Source organism: Dama dama, chromosome 10 (genome assembly GCF_033118175.1).
Source record: "Dama dama isolate Ldn47 chromosome 10, ASM3311817v1, whole genome shotgun sequence".
Classification (NCBI taxonomy): domain Eukaryota; kingdom Metazoa; phylum Chordata; class Mammalia; order Artiodactyla; family Cervidae; genus Dama; species Dama dama.
In genome coordinates, this window is record NC_083690.1 from 17,693,897 (window position 1) to 17,713,877 (window position 19,981).

Genomic DNA, 19,981 nt, shown 5'->3' on the forward strand with positions numbered 1-19,981 from the left:
CACACTACTGTCACAGGACAGTCAGCTACAGACAGTGGATGGAAACAGCTATCCTTTTTGGCATGCTGAGTTTTGAATAATGCATAGTTTGAAGGCAGGTCTTGAGAAATTTGCTCTCACATTATAATTAACTTAAGACTTGCATAGTGTTTATGTATCCAAGCACCGTATTAAACATCTTATATAAGTGTTAAGCTATCAGAGAAATTTATAATGGAAAAAGAGCTATATGATGGTATAAAATTTTCATTTAGATTACCAAAAAGTTTCTCTAACACAAGATACATACAGGCTGTAGCAGAATCAAACATGAAGTCTGTCACCCAGTGCTTACATGGAAGTAAACATTCCTCTATTTGAGAGTAAAGGGAATCTAGATTAGACATCAAGAAAAAGTAAGGGCTGAACTTTTGTGAGAAAGAAAAGTGTACAGACTTAGCATCTAACTTTTAATATAATGCTAGGAACTTTATGATAAAGCTCTTGTGCAAATAATCTCATTATTTAGCTGACAAATGTTTATCCTATACTAATTACACTTGTTTTTTAAACTTTATGATAAAACAACTAAAAGAAACATGAGAAAATAGGAAAATTTTGAATGCAGGATAAAAGAAAACATTAAGGAGTTGTTACCTTTTCTTATGAAATAAGGGCCTCTTAAGAAAATAAGTCTACATTAATTCTCCTGCAGTTTAAGAATGAAAAGGTATTTGCTTCAAAGTACCAGGGCAGTACAATTTAAACAAGATTAACCAGAAGCAAAAAAAAAAAAGGGGTGGGGGGCAGGATTAATCACAGTGCAGATAATTACTGAAGGTGGTGAAATGGGGGTTCATTATACTGTTCTCTCTGCTTTCTTATATCTTGTAATTTTCCCATGGGAGGAAGTATGGTGGGTCAATTCATTGCTTCTCTCAATTATATTTTCTGACAGCAACTGGACAGAATGCCAAAGACAGAGGCCCTGAATCACAAGGGACAAAGGGGCTTAGGGTTTAGCTTTGGGTACACTGCATGGCTAAAGAAACTGCTCAACCTCTACATGTTTCAAAATTGTTTTCCTAGATTTAAGAGTTGAGAAATACAAAGTTCAATACCTAAAATAAACTTATAAAACTTAAGCTAACAAGTGTTCACCTGAAGTGACGTGTATACCCCATTAGCAAGCTAAACTGGCTCAGATGCTCCCACTGAATTCCAAGTGCTGGCTTAAAAAATACCACATTCCACTTTGTGTGTGAGCACAAATATAGTAAAAATTACAGCCTTTAAAGAATATGTGTGTATGTAACAAAATCACACACACACACAAGTACACATGTAACTGGTGAAACCTGAGTAAGCTCTGTGGACTGTATCAAAGTCAATTTCATGGTGTTGCTACTGTACCACAGGTATGCAAGATGCTACACTCAAGGAGGGATGAAGGCTACATAAGACATCCCTGAACAATGTTTTTTTTAAAAATACAACTTCCTATGAATCTGTAATTATTTCCAAATAAAAGGGGTTTTTTTGCTTTTTTTGGGGGGGGGGAGGGGGAGGGGTGGGGGACGGGACGGGAAATGTTGTTTTGGTTTTGTTTGTTTTAGCCATGCCATACAGCTTGCAGAATCTACCAGGGACTGAACCTACACCCTTCGCAAGTGCAGAATCCTAACCACTGGATCACCAAGGAATTCCCCCAAATAAAAGTATTTTTAAAAAGGCATTACTGAGGCTTCCCTAGTGGCTCAGTGGTAAGGAATCCACCTGCTAATACAGGATATACGGGTTGCATGTCTGATCTGGGAAGGTTCCACATGCCTTGGAGCAACTACGCCCATGCAGCACAACTACTGAGCCTGTGCTCCAGAGGCCAGGAACTGCAACTACCGAGGCCACAAGCCACAACCACTGAAGCCCATGTGCCCTAGAGCCCAAGCTCCACAAGAGAAGCCACCGCAATGAGAAGCTGGAGCCACCGCAACTACAGAACAGCCCCTGCTTGCCACAACTAGAGAAAAGCCTGAGCAGCAATGAAGACCCAGCACAGCCAAAGGCAAAGAAAACTTATAAGTGTTTATATATATATCTGCTCTAAAAATTAAAAGTAAGCTTACGGTAAAATAAGAGCTCAGAAAACGTATCTGGCTTCCCAACTCTTTCACAAGAAAACAGCACAGCTTAGCATTCACTTGCCTGGCAACATCGATGTAATGAGCATGTGTTTCTTCCTCAAGTCCCATGGCTGCATTTCTTAAATAGGCTTGAAGAGATTCAACTAGAGTCTGCAGAGGAACACCATCAGTTGTCTGCTCAATAAGACTGTCCAGCTCATGAAGCATACTTTCTAATGTGTACTCTCCTTTCATTAAACATCTCAGTGCTTCTGGAAATATGATTTGCCGGAAATTTGAATTTAATTCCTGTAAATACATGAGAAACCTATTTTAATGCTTCCTGAGTTTAGATAAAGCAACATTAAAGGCTGAGGAAGTCAAACTGTTTTTCAGAACCAGAGATGAAAAATACAACACTCAACATTTAAAACAAACTTACAAAATTTAAGCTAATTTAGAAGTGCTCACCTGAAGTGAGGTGTATACACCATTAGCCAAATGAACTGCCTCAGATGCTTCCATGGGGTTAGGAATATCTAAGTCTTGTGGCACTAAGTGACACTGCTTCAGTAACTGAACCAGGCATGTGACATTTCCGCTCATACTGCAGAGCTCCTCCAAGAACCAGGCTCCATCCCGAGAAGTCAGGTCAACCAGCTGCTCTCCAGCACTCGACGCTGCACCTTCCATCATTAGGTTACGCCTGAATGAGGTAAGTATTTGTACAGTGAAACCGATTTAGTGGAACACACACAAATAGGATACGTCAAAATCTGGGAGAAAAATAATAATAATAAAGCAGTCTTACACTGGGCAAGACTAATGAAAGTACAAGGATATCTTAAGTTTGGGATCAACCAAAAAACACGTGAACTCTCGATAAGCACCAATGTTCACAGGACAGTGAAAGAGTCTCAATAGTACGTCAGCTAACTCACCTTGTGAGAGTACAAAGGGCAGAAATAATAACACTTGCTAGACTCAAAGATCCTTCCTCTCCATTCTCATGAAGGAAAACTTTGATACAACGTTCAATTTCTTTCAACTGATCTTCACAAACAGGTACAGTGACAGCTTCCTGTTTCAAGCGTTCCACCTGTCTAATAAGTCGGCTGTTGATGTCTGCTGCATACCGCTGCAGGGTCATCTCAGTGGCCGTGATGAACTGACACACCGTTGGGGGTGGCTGGGGCGCATACTGCATTTCATATCTTTAAAAAAGAGAAAGAGGTGCTTGAAAGGAAAGTTCACACCTTACAAAGTACTAAAAAAGACAAGATGGAATACTATATTTGATACTCAAACTTTGAAGAGCAGAAATCATTATTTCCATTTTACAGAGAACATCTCAAGAGCAAAAGTAACTTCTAAAGATGACTTGAGTGACAGAATCAATATATGAATTCAGCTCTCTTTACCTGATCCCACCACTCTTAGATACATTTTATCTAAGAGTGAGATACATTTGAACTAATTACAAAAAACACTGTCTTATAAAGGAAAACAAGAGTTTAAACCCTCTTAAAACCACAAGAAAGTGACTCCATTCAAATTCCATCAATCATTTCTTTCAGAAAATGAAATACTATGCAATTGAAAATGTGAATACAACTTTGCTTCCAGTCCCAATGAGAAGTAAAGAAAATCGAGAGTGATCAACTTACTTCCTGTAGAGTTCCTGACAGCGTTCTACTGTGGTATTACAGATGAGCTCTTCCATCCAGGTCTTCCACTGCTCAATTCGATGTTTCTGAAATATGGCCTTTGGATACTGCAGAGCAACGGTTGCGTAGTGATGCAGCTGCTCCAGACAGCCTCGCAGGACCGAGCGCCTCTGCTGCAGGAGGGCGCCAACCTCCCCCTCTAGCTGCTCACACTGGCTAATCAAGTGGGCCTGGCCAGCATTCTGCAGAAAGGCTGTTGCCGGCACGTAGCTGGGAGGACCTTTCAGTAAAAGATAATTATCCATCACGGTGAAGCCATTTCAAATCAGCAGTCATTGAAAGGGAGTACAAATCAGAACTCTACACATAAACACATAACAACAAAACTCACATGCTCACATGTACATCTAACATACCAAGGTCCATCTGCGTGCTTATCTCCTGAAGCAAACTGGCCAGCTGCGTCGCTTCCAAATTACTGAATGCAGCCTGATAGTGTGTTATCCACTGTTCAAATTCATTCAGCTTCACCTGGATTGCTTCCTGAACAGCTCTCTGCTGAGTCTGTAGTTGAGTGTGTTCAGAATACCTAATGGAAGGAAAAAATTTTAATTGACTGCTGGGAATTTTCATCACTCTAAAAGTACATTTTGCTCATACTTGAGCCTGGTAAGTTCCTTTTCAATCTTGAGGATACCATCAAATGTTGTTTCCTCCTCTGGTTTTTTTCCTGACGCTATAGTCCCCTAACTATACTCACAACATTTTAAACAAAATTCTACATTTACCAGAGTTATTTGAAGTGCGGAAGACTGAGACTGGAAGACAGATCTCTGTAATCTCAGGATCTCAGCATCTCCTGCAGTGTCTGGCACTTGCACATTTAACCACCCTTCACTGAGCTAGGCACCCACTCTGTGCGAGGTTCACTCACTTAGATCAAAGCTCAAAAAAACTTGGCCATGTGGACAAAATCCACCATACAAATAATAAGGATTCAGACATAAAATGCAGAGGGAAAAAACAAACCCCAGATTTTCTGAATCCAAGTTCACGGTTCTAACCACTATGTCCACCATCTCCCATAGAAACTCAAACATCTAAATACAATGAAGCTGAAAATTTAAGTGAATTCTGTAAGTACTTCAAAACTGCAGTTCTTGCAAGAGCTTTGATTATTCATGTGAGTTGCTGCAGCAATTCTAATTCAAGTTGATAATGTTCATACAAATACAAAAGTTCTCCTTAATGGAATAAAGATAAATTACGAGTTCAACACTTGTTTTAAACCTGTGTTGCAGAGTATGAGAAGGATGATCCACTCCTTCAGCTCCTTCTAGAAATTCAATTTCTTCCAGCAGTTTGCCCTGAAGTTTCTCCACATCTGTTAGTTGCTCTTGCAAGCTCAGGTATTCATCTAAACTGCTGTCCAGCTTGGGAAGTACAACCAGCATCTCATCCCTGTTTTTAAACCAGTTCACCTGTAAAAAGATATAATTAGGAAGATTCTTATAGGGCCGACTGTGAGGTATGAGGATGCATGCCAAAAGGATCATGTTAGAAGGACATTCTGCACATGCTATTACACTTAAATCTCAACAAAGCCAGTGTGGATCACCTGGCATTTTTATAAAGATAACTAATGCAATCAATTCACATGGCCATAAATGAAGACTCAATTCCACAATAACATGCAGTTACCACCATGCCACACAAAGCAAGATCAGCATCACTGGCTACTATTTAGAAGGAGAAGGAGACTATCCAATTAAAATCAAGGAGACTATCCAGTTAAAGAACACTTAAAATAGTCACTGGCAAACACATTCAGTATACTAAAAAAAGGTATAATGTTTTTCAAATTATTAACCCATCTCCCATGTGGGAGTGTGACTATGTGTCTTTTCATGTGAGCATTTCTTACAAACGATCACAGCAAACTGCCCTACTTCATGGCCATTTCAATATCATACACTAGAGTCTTACTTTTTTTATGGACCTGTTAACCTTTTTTTTTCTAGTGGCACTACACAGCTCACAGGATCTTAGTTCCCTGAGGAGGGCTGGAACCCAGGCCCTGGCAGCGAAACCACCAGGTCCTAACCACTGGACCACCAAGGAATTCCCTGGTCTTGTTAACTATTAACAAAAAAGGGACAATGACTTACTACTGGCCTCACCTTAATTTCAGCTACTCTCGAAGAAAAAAGGCTGCGAGTGATCTCTCGTTCCATCTCTCTCTTGCTCTGCTTGCTCTCAGCCTGCTGGCCCCCTCCACCATAGACGGCACCAGCAAACCCAGCCTCACCCCCAGCTGTCCAGTCCACCAGGGGGTCATATACAAAGGCCTCTAGCAGCGTCAGCAGAGTCTCCCTGCCACGCCGCATAATGTGTAGAACCTGTTTTCAGAAAACTTTTAATTAAGTTTTGCCAAAAGCTTCCTCATTAAAATGTAGCTTTTCATTTCACAGAACTTGCTAATGTAACAGGTACACTACGCAGTGTAAGAGAAAACCACATACCTGCTCACACGAAAGCCTAAAAACACCTTCTACTCCAGTTACACCCAGTGCGGTTTCAATGTTCTGTGTCATTCGAAAAGGTACTTTCTCAGGAACTCTAAGGCTTTTACCTTGAAAAGACAAATCATTATATTTTTGTACTTTCACCAAAATATATTCGACCCTTATATAAAAATCCACTTTAATTTTACCTTTTTCAAAGCAAACATTGTAATCTATGTGAACAACCTCTCCAGTCGTCATATCTATGAGAACATTATCCAGATGTCTATCTCCAAGGCCAATTATGTATCCGACCATAGACATGACTGCAGTAGATCTGGCATAAGACTAAAGAAGAGGGGGTGGGGGGAGCAAGTTAGGCATTATTAGCAAATTTCCTTCCAACATGGTCTTGATTCTCTAAAATTTACAAACCCCCACAATCCTACTCCCTTATTTCTAAATAAATAGCTGGCACTCTTCAGGGATGCTGCATGTGATCACAGACTTTGGTGAGCAGCAGCACACAACACTGAGGTCCTTGCTGGTTCTACTTCATCATCAACAGAATGCAGGACTTAAAAAAAAAACAACTGTTCTTCAGTCTCTCTAGTTTTTCCCTTTCTAAAGTTTTTATTCCACTTTTCATTTCATCCATAACCCCCTTCATTCTGCCTTCATACAGTCATGGCCACGCCTCATAAAAATAAACGTAATATAAGATTCAAATACAGGTCTCAAACTACCAATTCTAGAGGGGCGGCAGGAGGAGGGTGAACAAGACAAGACAGGACGCAGGCAAAGAATAATACTGATGACAGCCCAAAACAAAACACATACCTGTGTGACTCTCCACCACTCATCAGGGGTGGTACATGATGACCAAAGCTCTTTAGCAAGGAGATTTGGGGGCGTGGCCTCCATTAACTCTTCTAACACTGCCTTCATTACATGAAGGGGCCAATCCCGTCGGGACACATCCAGACTAAGTCCAACTGCTTTCAAAGCAGGACCAATTTTACTATAATAAAGTTCACTAGGACGGGGTACAATTCCAGGATTCTGAGGAGTTTGGTAGGAATCTTGGGCCTTTAAAAAAATTTTCAGAAAAGATTAACTGTGTTTAAATAAGGATAAAGAGTACTTTGAATATAGAGTAGTATTTTAAAAACTGTTTTCTCGGCAGCATTCTCCACTAGCTAGCTAAATCTCATGCATCAAATAGCCAATTCTTCTGGACTGCAATCTACGTTACCTTTTTCTTAATTAGGTCTTATCGCTTTATTGAAAACTTGGTTTACTGTTATATTTTCTTGAGGTTCAACTCAAGCTCAACATCCAAGTTCCACTTTTCTTTGTAACATATAATTCTGTTTAAAATTTATCATTCATTTATGCACCTATTTCATTGTTCACCAATATAACTTAATCACAATATAAGATTATGATTTAGAAACACTTTAGACAAAAATGCAGATGGCCCTTTCCTAATTCCATTTCTAATCTACCCTTCAGTAATTGTTCTACAGTCTCCTATGTTCAAACTCTTGCTCCTTCCCAAATCTATCCAACTTAGAATCATTTTCTTTGTCTAGATGTTGGAACTTAAAGTTGTGACTGTTTAAAAATTTATCTTTTTTATATGAAGTACTTAGTACTATTTCTTTCATATACTAAGCACTCAGATACTCAGCTAAAATGAATTCTAAAAAACTGTTCTAAATCAAAGTATAAATTTCACAGGTACAAAACAGGATGCCATAGTGATTAACTCCAAATTTAAAGGTGTGTTTATTCCTTCTTTAACTCTCAAACCTGAAAAAATGCTCAAAGGCAGTAAACCTAGACATATTTCACATGTAACGGAGAACAAACTAATACATATACTTGTTTATCAGCATTCAAATAAAAGTACATATTTTAATTTGAATCAACCTTTTGTGCTTGCAAGGCAGCTTCCCGCTGTTGCCACCGTTTGTAAAGACCAAATAAGGGTGTGGCTCCATCTACCCACTGGATTAGGCCTGACCGAGTTCCCAGTGGTGTTACAGAATAGTGGCGAGCATGGAAACGAGGTGTTTCCTGGCGATTGATTGTGGCAAACATGGTATTTACAATAGACAGAAACTGCATTATTCTCTCATCCAGGTGTAAATCCTCCAGTCCTGTGGAAACAAAATTAAAGTGGTTGGGACAGATAACCAAATAGGGTAAAGTGCAATGGAATGAGACTGGAAACATACCACTTTTTCATGTCCCTCTCAATTAGCAATAGCAGTCAAGAACTGACAGTCAAAAGGGCATAATGACAGCATTAAAGAACATTCTATTCAGCCACAAGATATTAGATACAGCATTATTAGTTGTATCTCAGTTGCCCAGCTTGTATACATTCATAACCAAGAACAAAGGAAGCAAAAGAAAATCACACTACACAGTTTCCAACAAGTTCCATCAAAATACATGATACTCCAGGCTATTCATGACATATAGAAATTTACCTAAACAACACACACACACAGAGCATTAAAACATTAATAATCAGATTAATGTTCTTTTAAACCCCACCTTTGAAAAGATAAGGATAGCTCTTCCCATCTGATCCTAGAAAGAGGAGCTTCTTTGGCTTGGTTTTAGTAGGTAAGATTGTGATGGTCCCACCAACACTGTGGATCGTGACGGTGTCTCTGGCTGAGACCTCTCCAGGAAGAGCAATCTCAGTGCTGGTCATGGCAGCCAGCCACGGGCTGATCTCTTCAAGACGCAAGATGTAGCTTGCACGTTTCTGCGCTCTCTGTTGCAGACTCAGCATTATCTGTGTGTAAGACAGGGAAAGTGTACATCATCATCGCTGCACTTACTTTCCTCGACATTTAATCTGGCTTAAAGATAAATTTAAAATACAAACACCTCTTGTCTAGTTCATTTAATCATTTGGGCCTTCCTGGGAGGGGAAACACTGATGTGCTGATATGCTCTTGGTGATTTCTGCTTTGTTCAGACCTCTCCCAAATAAGCAATGAAATCATAGCAGATGGAAAAACAATCACTGCTGTGATCACAAAATTCATGGCTTGTAGCAAACTAATTCCCCAGTGTTAAGCTATGTCCAATCAACACCCAAACAGATCACTTCACTCCTAGCAACAGAACAAAAGATAGGGCCAGTTACTGGCAGGTAACTTAAAGGTGGCACGCACCTTTAAGAAAGCCATCTGAAAATTTAGTAATAATTTAGAGCTCGGACTATCTGAAGTATGCAGAAGACACACAATCTTTCTAATAACTCACAGACAGAGGATCATGTATAGCTGTATCCCTTCTTAGCTAATTCAATAATCTACACCTGAATTAATGAACTCTGGGCTCTGCTTTCACGTGAAAAATTTTAATCAATCTTTAGCAACATTTGTTCGTAAAAGGAAAAAGGTAACTGGAAACACCTCAAGTATTCACTGACGGGACAAAAGATAAACTGTGGTACTGTTCAATAATCTATTCATGTTCAACTGTATACAAAATATGGATAAATTATTTTAAAAACCAAAAGCAAAAACCTAACGCTGATGAATCATTTATGGAAGTGGTACAACACATAACGTACACATAAAATACAATCTCATTTATATGAAATTCAAAAACAGGGGGAGGCTAAACTATACTATTTAGAAATGTATCAATAAAAATTATTTTCTTTAAGTAAATAAGGATTAATTCAAAATTCAGAGCAGTGGTTATGGAGAGGAAGATATAATTATGGAGGGACACAGTACTTCTAAAATTTTTCTCTATGACTTATTGCACAAACACACACACACACACACACCAGGTTTTTAAAAAAATATTCCCTATGGGAGGAGTACAGGAGAGGGAAGGATTAGGATTAGCAGATGCAAACTAGCATATATAGGATGGATAAACAAGGAACTACTGTATAGCACAGGGAATCATACTCAATATGCTGTGATAAACCACAATGGAAAAGAATATGAAAAATAAATATATATAAAAAAGTCACTTTGCTGTACAGTTGAAGTTAATACAACATTGTAAATCAACTATACATCAATTTTTAAAAACTGGGACTTCCTGGGTGGTCCAATGGTTAAGACTCCACTGCAGGGGGCACAGGCAAGACCCCTGCTTGGGGAACTGAGATCCCACAAGTCAAGCAGTGTGGCCAAATAAAAAAAAGTATTCTTCCTATCTCCTCTGAGTTTCTTGGTTGATTCACTGAGAAGAACGCAAAGCAAGAAATTACTGCTGGAACAGGAGGAAAACAAATTTTGGCTAGGCCACACAAATAAACTTCATCCTTCATGTTAGTGCTCTTGTCTTGAGCTCCTAAGGCATTTCCTCTGAATTTAGCATTTCCTCTGCTTCACATTTTCTACTTAAAGTCAGGTATAGTTTTGGCTCTACACTGTAGCTTTTAACAGTTTTTTCATTACTAACGTAAAGAAATGAGTTAAGATCAATATAGGAAAGGGACAACGAAAGAAGGGATAAGAAAAAGATAAAAGGTAATAAATAGGATCCCCCAACTATTGGTGCTATTGCTAAAACAGATGCAAACCAAATATAGAATTAACTGGATCAAACAAGGATTCTCAAATATTTAAACATACTAATCATCCTTCTGGACTGCAAGGAGATCCAACCAGTCCATCTTAAAAGAGATCAGTCCTGGGTGTTCATTGGAGGGACTGATGTTGAAGGTGAAACTCCAATACTTTGGCCACCTGATGTGGAAAGCTGACTCATTTGAAAAGACCCTGATGCTGGGAAAGATTAAGGGCAGGAGGAGAAGAGGACGACATAGGATGAGATGGTTGGATGGCATCACCAACACAAAGGACATGGGTTTGGGTGGACTCCAGGAGTTGGTGATGGACAGGGAGGCCTGGCGTGCTGTGATTCATGGGGGTCACAAAGAGTCAGACACGACTAAGCGACTGAACTGAACCGAATCATCCTTCAAACAGCCTATGCAGAACTGCTGTCGAAAAAATTACTTTTAAAAATTGATGCTATTACATGGAAATATTTTGTCTGTTAGAAATACTGAATACCCCTCCACTAAGAAAAGCTACATAGGTACAAGACTAAATTTGCTAATCTTTTATGAGAAGAATATAGCAAGCAGTCAAGCTCCTTCCCTGTTTAACACCTTACAGTATATTCTTCCCTGGTGGGAACCCTCAGTAGATGCACCTTGCCACCCTAGGACAACTCAACCTCAAATTCAAAAAAATGAAGAAAACATCTTTCTCTATACTTAGCAACTGAACACTGGCTGCATTCCATGGGCTTAGAAAGTGTTCTAAGTAAAAAGAGACCCCTTACTTAAGTTTATTTTCTCATGGAATTTCCCATTTCAGTAGCATTCTTAGATTTTTCTATACCTCTTTAAATGGAATCCAGCTGCTTCCAGGCTTTGCAGGGTTTGACGGTGTTTTCAGTTTTTCTAGAGCATTTTCAATTGCATCACCATAGTTATCCTGAAACCACTTTTCATGAGGTGTTTCTGCAGGGGCTGCCGTGATGCTCCTCACATGCTCCAAAGCAAACACAATGGGCTTCATCAAAGCTGTGTGCTTTTCCCTCATGATTGCAATTTTCTCTTCTCTGACCAGAAAGACATATAGAGTTCAATACGAACAAGGAACAATTTAAATTGTCAAGTGTAAGTAAACAGCATAAAAGAAGAATCAAAAAAAAAAATAATAATAATAATCAAAATGAATTACTAAAATATTTACAAAGTAACTGACCACAACAGCACTGTAAAAAATTGAGCATATAAAAGATGCAGCTTCTCCTTTTAACAAATGGTGCTAGGAAAGCTGGATACCTGCTTACAAAAGAATGAAGCTGGAGTGTTACCTGATATTAATATGCCAAAAAGAAAAAAAAAAAAATCAAAATGGATCAAAGACCTTAACATAAAAGCTAAGACTTCATTTAAAACTCTTAGAGGAACACAAAAGAAAAAAACAGATAAACTGGGTTACATCAAAACTAAAAAATTTTGTGCATCAAAAGACATCTTCATGCAAGAGTGAAAAATACACAAAATAGGAAAAAAATATCTGCAAATCAATGTATCTCATAAAGGGATTAAAATCCAGAATATTTAGAGAGCTCCTAAAATTCCAACAATAAAACAACCCAATTCAAAAATGGGCAAAAGATTCAAACAGACAAAGGAGATATATAAATGGTCAATAAGCACATGAAAAGATACCACTTCACACCCATTAGGATGTCACTATCAGTAAGACAGAAAACAATAAATGTTGGTGAGGATATGTAGAAACTGGAACCCTGGTGCACAGTTTACCAGTTCCTCTACAAGTTAAACATAGAATTACCATAAGACACAGCAAATTCACTGGCTCATACACAAAATAATTAAAAGCAGGGACTCAGACACTTGTAAATCAATGCTGATAGAAGCACTGGTTACAAGAGCTAAAAGATAGGAGCAACTCAAGTGTCCACTGACAGAAGAGTGCATGAATAAAATGTGATAAAGAAGCCCCCTGCCAATGCAGGAGACATAAGAGATGCAGGTTTGATCCTTGGGTCATGAAGATCCCCTGGAGGAGGGCATGGCAAACCATTCCAGTATTTTTGACTAAAGAATCCCATGGACAGAAGAGCCTGATGGGCTACAGTCCACAGGGTCGCAAAGAGTTGATCAGCACTGAAACGACTTGGTGCACGCACACACACACATTCATACGAAGGAATGTGATTCAGCAATAAAAAGGAAGGAAATTCTGATACATGCTGCAATATGGAATGAATCTTCAAAACATGGTGAGTGAAACAAACGACACAAAACGACAAATACTGTTACGTTTCCAGTCACACAAGGTACTCAGAATAGTCAAATTCATAGACAGAAAGCAGACAAGTGGTGAGCAGGAGCTGAGGTTAGGGGAGGATGCGGAAGTACTATTAAATCGGTACAGAGCTGCTATTTGGAAGGATGGATAAGTTCTGGAACTGGACACAACATTGTAAATGTACTTGCTGCAACTGAATTGTACACTTAAAGCTGGTTAAAAATGGCAAACTTTATATGTATTTTACATTAATAAAAAGGGGCAGCTATGTTTTTGATGTATAAGTTGATAAAAACATACTTGCGTAAGGTGTTGTTGTTCTGGACTCTCTTCACCTCATCTTCCAGCTGTTGAATTCGTCTCAGGACATACATGTGCTGCTGTAACAGAACTCCCAACCAGAGCTCATCCCAGAGAACAGTGACCCTGCGCAGCTCAGCCACAAGCATCTGAACCTGCACACACAGCACATCCAAACATGCTCATCTGTGAGTCTACACACAGCGCAGTTCTGCTAACACTGCAAATTTCAAGGGAAATGGGTGCATCTTGTGTTCATTATCCAATTACAGAACCTCAATCAGTGATTCTATCAGTACAGATTTATAAAACCAATTTTGATTATTTTAAAAGCTTTGCTCCTTAACTATAATTTCCCTAACAGCTTTAGGGGTTTTGTTTTTAGGGAGGAGAGGGGAGTGGTTACAAAAAAAATTTATTTTAAAACATATGAGTTGCTCTGTACCTGTAACACCATAGTTGGGTTTGCCGAGGACAGTTTATCCACAATTTTGCTGTAGCAGTCCTGCATCATGGCTTGGTCTTCATTCAGTCCACTTTTAGGTTCATCCTTATTGCTATCTTGAGAAGCAGGAGGACTTCCTCCCTCACATTCAGAAACCAGCAGTTCTTCTCCTTGAATATTGCCAAGTAAAGTTGGAATTGCAGAGGAAAATTTATTTCCTATAATGAAATGGGAGAATAAGGTATACATTGACTGTTTCTCTCATGTGCATATGTTGAGTTAGGGAAAACATTTATAATGTATTTGATTCCAGGGCACTCATTTAACTCATCTTGCACGTGTGCACTAAGTTGACCAAGGATCATGGATATTATGCCTTTTTACAAGTTGAGCTTCTATACTTATTAATATTATAAGCTAATAAAAGATAAATGGGGGAAATGATAATAGATGAGTCTCAACAAATAAAGAGTTTGACTAACCAGAGTTCAGAACTTGGTTTCAATTCTTATCTGCCAGTTAATTCAGCTCAGTGATCTGAGAGTGACTCGGTTTCTCCAAGCCTTGGTGAGTTACTTTGAGACTGAAGACATAGTGTAAAGCACACATCCTACTGCCAGACATGGTAGCTACTCACTCAGTAAATGGTATTACTATTGGTACTATTATTATTGGAAAAAAAAAATCACAAACTCTTACCAACTATGGAACATAAAGCTCAAAAAATTTTACCTAATAAACAGTGTTTGCAAACTAATTTAAAGTAGCAGTATTTTAACCTTCCTTACCTGAAGCCTGTGACTCACTACTAAGCGATATGGTGCCCACTATTGCAGGGTACAGTATGAGATGCGGGGAATCCTGAGCCACACGGCAGAGGAGGTTACAGATACTCTGGCGCACATACACTTCAGGGTGGTTTAAGCGTGAGAAAAGCTGTGGAATAATTCCTTCAGGATAAGAAGAAAAATACTTTAAAATTATTTAAAAAAAAACAGTCAACATGGTAGAGGCAAAAGGATAAAACTTGATATATGTCAGTCATTAGTTCTACGAGCCTCAAATTTCTCCCTGGGATAACAAAGAACTATATACACAATAGCTCTTGATTTGCAGGTTTAGTAAGGGTACAGAGCTATAATCAAAACCCTGATTCAAAACATTATACAGAAATATATTTTCTGTGAATGCCTGTAAAAGAAGGCAGACATAGACAATTTTTTCAAAGGGGTATGAAATTTTTTGAAACATTCTTATCACTCTCTCCAAAATTCCTTTTGTATATTAAAAGCTTTTTGCCTCTCAGCCTTCCATTCCTCTGAAAGGTGGGAGAGAAGCTGTGTAACAAGCAGTCCACAGTGTCCTCTGAACTAATTTAGCTATTTCATAACACATTCGAACAGTAAACATATAGGAATTTTTTTTTGGCCACACCATGAAGCATGTGGGATCTTAGTTCCCCAACCAGGAATCGGACCCACACCCCCTGCAGTGAAAGTGCAGTCTCAACCAATGGACTGCCAGGGAAATCCAAGGGACTATTATGTTTCAACTGTCTTATTACATTTTACCCAGAAGTACTTTTCCCTGAAACATTTTATTTAGACCATCACCTCTCCATGGCGCAGTAGGTGTTGTTTCCAAGCCATGTTCCAGATACTGCCGAAGCTCCCCAGCATGCTTCACAAGCAATCTGAGCAACCGCAACGTGGCCATCACAATCATGTCATCTGTGCTCTGCTCCACTCTGTGACTTAAATGGAGCCGAGGGTCATCTTCATCTAAAGGAATCTAAGGATGAGAGGCAAGAGGAAAAAATAAAACAATTCCGAATACTGTTTTCATCTACTAGAAAAGAAATTTCAAATAAACTTTCATAACAGAATACTGTGCTACCTACCTGCCCAGCATTGAGTTTAAGGAAAGTAAAATATGCACTGCAAGACAGTTTATACAGGCTGAAGATTCTATCCACAACTTTCCTCCACACTTTAATAACTCCTTCTGTTGCACTTTCATCAAGTTCTGAAAGCCATGGGCAACTTGATATTAACTGACGCCAGATAACATCGACCATGTCATCTTCCTCATTATCTTCACTTTCTGTGATCTGAAGCGTTATATCTTCATCCTAAAGAAAAACAGGGCAAAAAATGCTATTTGGGGACACAAATTTTAGAAAGGAGAAAAGTACATGACTTTCCTAATATATGCAAGCATTTTCTCATTTATGAAAGATCAAAATACTCCACATTTAGTGCTATACATGCTAAATCAATGTTACTATGCTTCTCTTTAAGATATATTTACTAATGTAGCTAATGTGGCTAAAGAAGAATCTTTAGCAAAAATTAAAGATTTTGATTTGGGGAATTTAAATGCTTCCGTTACAATATAATATTCTGCCTGCAAAGAATCACCTTCCCTGCCCTACAGCACCGCACACGTCCCTGACACCAGCTTTGGCAGACACTGGTACATGCCAAAGTCGAGAACAAGAACTGCGTCAACAGTTTCAGCTCAGCAAGTAAAATCCACACGGCTAATGTCTACAACTAAATCAGACTGACAACATTCTAGGACTGACAGAATTTTGAGAGAGAGGGGAATAAATCAGATAGACTATCTAGTCGGCTGGTTTTCAGCGATGGCTGTATATTTAAGTATCACCTAGTAAATTTACATAAACCCTCCGATGCCCAACACATACACAAACATTCCATTCAGGGTATGTGGGGTAGTGCTTTAGATATGGGCGTATTTTAAAAAGCTTCTAAGCTAGTGATAAGAACCTAATATCTGATCAGAACAGCAATGAAAACAGAAAATCTATTTTACATAAAAAGAACTTCACCTTTTTTAACAGAACCCTAAGGAAATGACTTGATTTTTTCAAGAAAATCACATTCTTCTTAGAAAAATATTTTAACTCCCTTTCATCTTATCAAAGTTTCATCTGAAATATTTAATCAGGTATATGCTATTTAGAACACTATTTCCCCCAAAATACTGTATCATGTTTTTCTTGCCTGAATCCCCGCTGGGCGACACACAGCCTGACCAAGAATACCATATATTCTCTCTTTTTCTTCTTCGGTTATGGTGTCTGGGAGCAGATTCTGAACTTCAGATTTCTCTCTAGGCAACAGACGAACACCTTCTCCCTGACTATAAAAATAAAACAAATCATCACTATTTCAGCTACCAAAGCTTTGCCATGTCAGCAGACATTTTAAATCTCTATTTTACAATGCATTAAATAAATTACACGTTTTAACATACACACCTGGCATTGTCAACCACCTTTCTGCCCCACCTGTAAGCCCAACTAGCCAATGCGGCCCAAGATTTGGCTACTTCAGGTGCCTGTACTGAAGACAGGTGATACAGCTGTCCCAAGATGAAGTCAGGTTCCCCAACTCCAATATGTACTGCCATGATGGGAAAAAAAAAATAACAATGTCACATTCATAAATTTCTAACAGCATTCTCATTTACATTTTAGGAATTTGCTATCAGCCAATAAGTCCTATAACATTATAATGGCACATAATTTGATAAAGCACACATTTGTATTACACTTTTCTGAAAGGCTAATATGTTGAAATGAATCACTCAGCTTCTCAAGTAAGCTTCCTGTAAAACACATCAATGTTTTTCATGACACTGAACTTAACAAACAGTTCAGGTGTCAGATGCGTTGTAGAGTGTCTTGTATTTTGGATATGATTGGCCATTTCCTCACAATTTGATTCAGCTTAAAAATTCTGGCAAAAATAATATGTGATAAGTAGACAATTTCATTCAATGAGAGAGTCATGAAGTAATATCTTTATCCCCAATTTAGAAATGAAGAAATCTCCTGCTGTAGTGCCACTTGCCAATATGAAGATTTATAACAACAAGCCATATGCCTTATGAATAAAGACACCTATAGTACATAGATTAGAATTATTCAGTAAGACTAATCTAAATAACTATAGTTCTAAGATTCACAACAACAAAATGAACAACATGAACAAAATTCTAATGTTTTAGCAAAACGTTTAGTTATCTCAGTCTGTAAAACCTGGACAATGGTGCCTACCATAACAGGCACTCAAACACTGAATGAATTAACTACTCTATTTGTCGAGTACCTTTCTGTAAGTAACACTAGTGTCAGGAGGTGAAACTTGAATCTTTCCGTAGTTTTTGTGCTTCACCAACAGGATCAGAGGCCACTATTCTATATCTGTGTTAAGTTCTTCCCAGTATGAAGAAGAATTTTAAATATCACAGGTAGGACCTTTCTGCCAGCAAAAACATATAAGTCCATAAAAGCACCATGAACTGGGGAGTTGGGAAGTATGGTCTGGGAGGCTTGAGTTCAGTGACTTCCACGTGGTGTCAGATGCTAAAGAAATGTGCTTGAGTCACTTCTGGGCAATATACTATACTAAATTTCCATAGAGACAGTTTTTGTGGCAAACTATAGTCAGCCTATAACCCATCTGCCAATGCAGGAGATACAAGAGACGCAGGTTCAATCCCTGGTTTGGGAAGATACCCTGGAGTAACAAATGGCAACCCACTCCAGTATTCGAGCATGAGAAATCCCAAGGACAGATAAGCCAGGTGGGTTACAGTCCATGGGTTCACAAAGAGTCAGACACAACTGAGCACACATGCAACATTGTCAACTTTAAAACAGGGGAAATAACTTCTAAAATTAACATTTTAAAGCTATTAAAACAAATTCTACCTGTAGATTCACTCTCTATCCGAGGATACTCTTCCTCCATCGCATTCACAGATGGTAGTTCAATTAGAGTGAGTATGTTTTTAGACAAAGTGGAAAGGCCCGTGGAGTTCTGCTGCTGCTGAGCTCTGTAAACCTGCTTCAGCTGCCCTGAGATCTCCTTCCACTCTGCCTGGACCCATTTAGCCAATGTCAGAATTGACTTGGCAACAGCATGCTCAGCCTTGGCAGACTTGCAGAAAGAGATGGCGCAGGAACTCAGCATCTCCATTGCATGTGTTGACTGACCTATAAAAAGATCAAAACACCAGCTCTTAGCTGTAAACAAATGATATCCTTTCAGGGTAAAGTAATATTGTAGATTCAGTGACAATCAATGATTTCTGGAAACATTTCTTACTATTATAAACAATAACAAAATCAAAAGCACCAAACTATACAGATAACTCAATTACACAAAACTTATTCAGGATGCAAATGTTCTGCAGAAGTTGAAAAAAAATCAACTTTTCTATTACTACTTTACACCATACACAGTAACATTCATACATGATTTTTAGTATACAGTCACGTATTATTTTACTAACCTGCTGTATACAGCAGTTTCGTTTTTTCAATGTCAAGTTCAGGCCCCCATTTTTCATCCACTTGACCTTGAGTTGATAGTTTTTTAAAGTGCTGGACTAAATCCTGTGCAGTGGTGGTCTTTCCCAGCTGAACCTCACTACACTGTGCCAGCAATCTTGTTGCAAGTGACACATTCCCCCGTTTTCTAGCAAATTTTGCTGCTGTTAGACCTAATTCCATGAGATGGCTTCTAACTGGAACTGTTTGTTCTGGAGAGAAGAAAATGTTTTATTAGTCCCAGATTGGTCTAATCCCAGAGAGCACAAAAACATCGCCAAAAATTCCTTCCCCGATTATTCCCTTTCCCACTGCCTCCCTAGATAAAGATGACGCATTTTTCATCATCTTTGAATCCCTAGGAGTTAGCACAGTGTTTGGCATACAATGAACAATAAATGTTTGTTAAAATGAATGTATACAATGAAGTAGATGAAAGTAAAAATCGTCCAGTCTAAGAAATTAACTTTTTAGTTTCTGCTCCTAGTGAAGAGCCCAGGCCAATGGGTGGGTGGGGGATGAGGGTAAGGCTAGACCATCCCCCCTCCTTGAGTAAGTATCCTCTGCCCTTCTACCACGCTGTTCTCTCCTGGTTCACTCCTGCCTCTCTGAAGAATCCGCTTCTCAGTCTCCCTCTCGCCCACTACCCATCCACCACAATCGGGGCTGCTGGGGTCGACCCTGGGCCCTCTACTCTTCTCACTCTGCATACTCTCCCCGGACAATACCGTCTGCTCCAGCGGC

General features: G+C 38.9%; 1 protein-coding gene across 3 annotated transcripts in view; it reads right to left on the reverse strand.

The window, feature by feature from the left end:
* Positions 1-19,981, reverse strand: part of SMG1 (SMG1 nonsense mediated mRNA decay associated PI3K related kinase) — a 97,081-nt gene that overhangs the window by 16,204 nt on the left and 60,896 nt on the right. For all 3 annotated transcript variants that reach the window (XM_061152923.1, XM_061152921.1, XM_061152922.1), the window contains 22 exons: positions 19,201-19,449; positions 18,617-18,901; positions 17,159-17,303; positions 16,902-17,040; positions 15,773-16,003; positions 15,486-15,663; positions 14,661-14,822; positions 13,873-14,090; positions 13,428-13,582; positions 11,679-11,901; positions 8,842-9,088; positions 8,209-8,438; positions 7,114-7,362; positions 6,483-6,621; positions 6,292-6,401; positions 5,950-6,168; positions 5,060-5,250; positions 4,186-4,358; positions 3,770-4,049; positions 3,044-3,316; positions 2,574-2,808; positions 2,185-2,411 (listed from right to left, as the gene is read on the reverse strand). In XM_061152923.1, coding sequence (XP_061008906.1) covers positions 2,185-2,411; positions 2,574-2,808; positions 3,044-3,316; positions 3,770-4,049; positions 4,186-4,358; positions 5,060-5,250; positions 5,950-6,168; positions 6,292-6,401; positions 6,483-6,621; positions 7,114-7,362; positions 8,209-8,438; positions 8,842-9,088; positions 11,679-11,901; positions 13,428-13,582; positions 13,873-14,090; positions 14,661-14,822; positions 15,486-15,663; positions 15,773-16,003; positions 16,902-17,040; positions 17,159-17,303; positions 18,617-18,901; positions 19,201-19,449 — 4,558 coding nt within the window. The remainder of the gene's footprint in view (positions 1-2,184; positions 2,412-2,573; positions 2,809-3,043; positions 3,317-3,769; positions 4,050-4,185; positions 4,359-5,059; positions 5,251-5,949; positions 6,169-6,291; positions 6,402-6,482; positions 6,622-7,113; positions 7,363-8,208; positions 8,439-8,841; positions 9,089-11,678; positions 11,902-13,427; positions 13,583-13,872; positions 14,091-14,660; positions 14,823-15,485; positions 15,664-15,772; positions 16,004-16,901; positions 17,041-17,158; positions 17,304-18,616; positions 18,902-19,200; positions 19,450-19,981) is intronic.